We start from the raw sequence: 2,500 nt of genomic DNA, 5'->3' as shown, positions 1-2,500 counted from the left end.
ATCGTAGGAAAACAAAAGCCCCACCAAGGCCTCTTGGACTTTCTTCCTCTTTTCTTCCTTCTCTCTCCAAACAGGGTTTTTATGGAGGGCCAAGAATTCCGTTTCTTTCTTCCCTGTATTTGCTTTCTGTGCATTTCCTCTCTTATTGGTTGTGCGTCTATGCCCTGCATATCCGATTTGTTCTGTGTCTACCTATAACTATACCTACATGTCAAGCTATAATTACTGTAGCTACCTCTTCATCTTCATCTAGCATGTAACTTTGTGCGTTTGAGATACATAAGTAGGGAAATGGGAAAGAGAAAAGGAGAGAGAGAGAGAGAGAGAGAGAGAGAGAGAGAGAGAGAGAGAGAGAGAGAGAGAGTAAGAGAGAGAGAGAGAGAGAGAGAGAGAGAGAGAGAGAGAGAGAGAGAGAGAGTGAGAGAGAGAGAGAGAGAGAGAGAGACAGACAGACAGACAGACAGACAGACATACAGACAGACAGACAGACAGACAGACAGACAGACAGACAGACAGACAGACAGACAGACAGACAGACAGACAGAGAGAGAGATAGTAGGAGAGAGAGAGATATTGCGCGTATAATAAAGAGAGTTCAGAAGCACAGATCGCTGAGCCCTCCGTCGCAGGCAGAGCGCAGGCAAAATCGACGTCCAAACGGAAAATAAAACAATAAAGCATAAACCTAAATGTTTTTTCTCACTCTCCGTGTTTCTTTTTTTCTTTTTTTTTTTATTCAAGAATTTAAGATCTTGTCGGCAATCGAACTTTCGCTGACTGCAAATGATCTTTGGCAAAAGTTCATAAGTTTTCGGTTATAAGATGCAAAGTAATCAAAGTTGGTGCAACAGGAGAGCTGAGTGTCGAGCGAGGGCGAGGCTTTTTCCCTCCGACTCGGAACTGAATAAGAAGGATTTTTTTAGTGTGGGCTTGATTAGGAAGGTTCTTTTTAGGAGCCCGAGTTTACAGTTACAAGAACACAATATGCTTCTCTGCGTAACTGAGTGAACTGATGTATGTATGGATGGATGAACACAAATAGAAAATCACAAATATCGCTTTAGCAGTTTATTTTCCTATTTCACACACACACACATACAAACACTCCCTCTAGACACATATAATTCTTCCCTAACTAACCCCTCCCTCGCTTTACATCCTGCAGGACTCCTGACAAAATCCTGCGATCCAGACCCGGTCTCCCTCTCCGCCGCCTCCTCTTCCGGGGAAAGGGCGCCTCCTTTGCATTGGGGCGCTCTGACACGATCGTGTTATCACGCCGAAGGTTTCTTTCCTTCTTTTGGTTTCATGTTCTATTTCTTTCTTTTCTATTTCCATATTTACAAGACTTCGTTTTCTTTATATCTAAAAATTGATAATGACAGCAGTTCTAGAGACATGAATAATGTCAAGGATTAGTACTCGCCAAGCTGCTGTCGCTTCCATCATGTACTAAGAATCATAATGGAAGTAGGAATGGGAATGAAGATAATGATAATACTGACAGGACTTATTAACACACACATAGATTTGCACTAACCTACACACAAAATCCCAAAATGCGTTTGTTTACTCCTAAACAAACACACTTGAAAAAAACAAACTTTGTCAGATAACTGAACACATACATTAATGTAAGACACTAGACCACATCCAAGCGGCACGCACACTCATTCTCTCCCATCCCCTTCCCCCTTTATGCTTTCCCTCGACGTAAAAAGGGACTAACCTCTTCATCGCTACCCTCACCCCCTTCAGCCCCCCCCCACCCCCACCTTACACCCAGGACCTAAAGCGACTTACACCCCCTTCTTCCTTCCCCCACACCTTTCCTCTTCCCTTATCCCTCCCTTTTCCATCTGCTCCTCCCACTTCGTCCCCTCTCAATTTCCCTTTCAGCTCCCCCCACCGCAGGGCGAGGGAAGACGTCCCCGCAGCCATAACTTTCCCTGTTGGCGTCCGAGGAAAGTTCTTCCTTCGGTCTCGGAGCCGAGAGCCGGGTCCGGGCAGGACTCGGGTCTCGGAGCCGAGAACCGGGTCTCGGAGCCGAGAGCCGGGTCCGAGCAGGACTCGGAGCCGAGAGCCGGGTCCGGGCAGGACTCGGCCTCCGCTTCTGCTGTCATCATCAGGACTTCTTATTCCCATTATCCATTTCGCTTGTTTCTTTTTTTCTTTTATCCATTTTGCTTGTTTTTTTTTTCTTTTATCCTTTCTTGATGCTTTTGGCTTTGTTTTGTGAATTATCAGTAGATGATAATGATAGAGTGGATGATTAGTTAGGTAGAATACGATGAGACAATAAAAACAATACAAAATAATATCAACAACAACAACAATGAAAATAGCAACAAAACAGTCTTGATAAAAATGAAAAAAACAGCAGCAACGATAAGCAATAATGATGATGATAATAGTAATAAATATAATAATAGTAATAATAATAATAATATAAATAAAAAATAATGACTATGATAATCTTATTACTATTAGTGATGACATT

General features: G+C 43.0%; 1 protein-coding gene across 1 annotated transcript in view; it reads right to left on the bottom strand.

The window, feature by feature from the left end:
* Positions 1-249, bottom strand: part of LOC125035939 — a 2,672-nt gene extending 2,423 nt beyond the window's left edge. Inside the window, exon 1 of the mRNA XM_047628250.1 lies at positions 236-249. Within this exon, the coding sequence (XP_047484206.1) occupies positions 236-249 (14 nt within the window). The remainder of the gene's footprint in view (positions 1-235) is intronic.
* Positions 250-2,500: the final 2,251 nt, after the last annotated feature.

This window comes from Penaeus chinensis, chromosome 20, assembly GCF_019202785.1.
Source record: "Penaeus chinensis breed Huanghai No. 1 chromosome 20, ASM1920278v2, whole genome shotgun sequence".
Lineage (NCBI taxonomy): Eukaryota > Metazoa > Arthropoda > Malacostraca > Decapoda > Penaeidae > Penaeus > Penaeus chinensis.
Note: the sequence above shows the minus strand (reverse complement) of the source record. Positions and strands in the feature narration are given on the sequence as shown.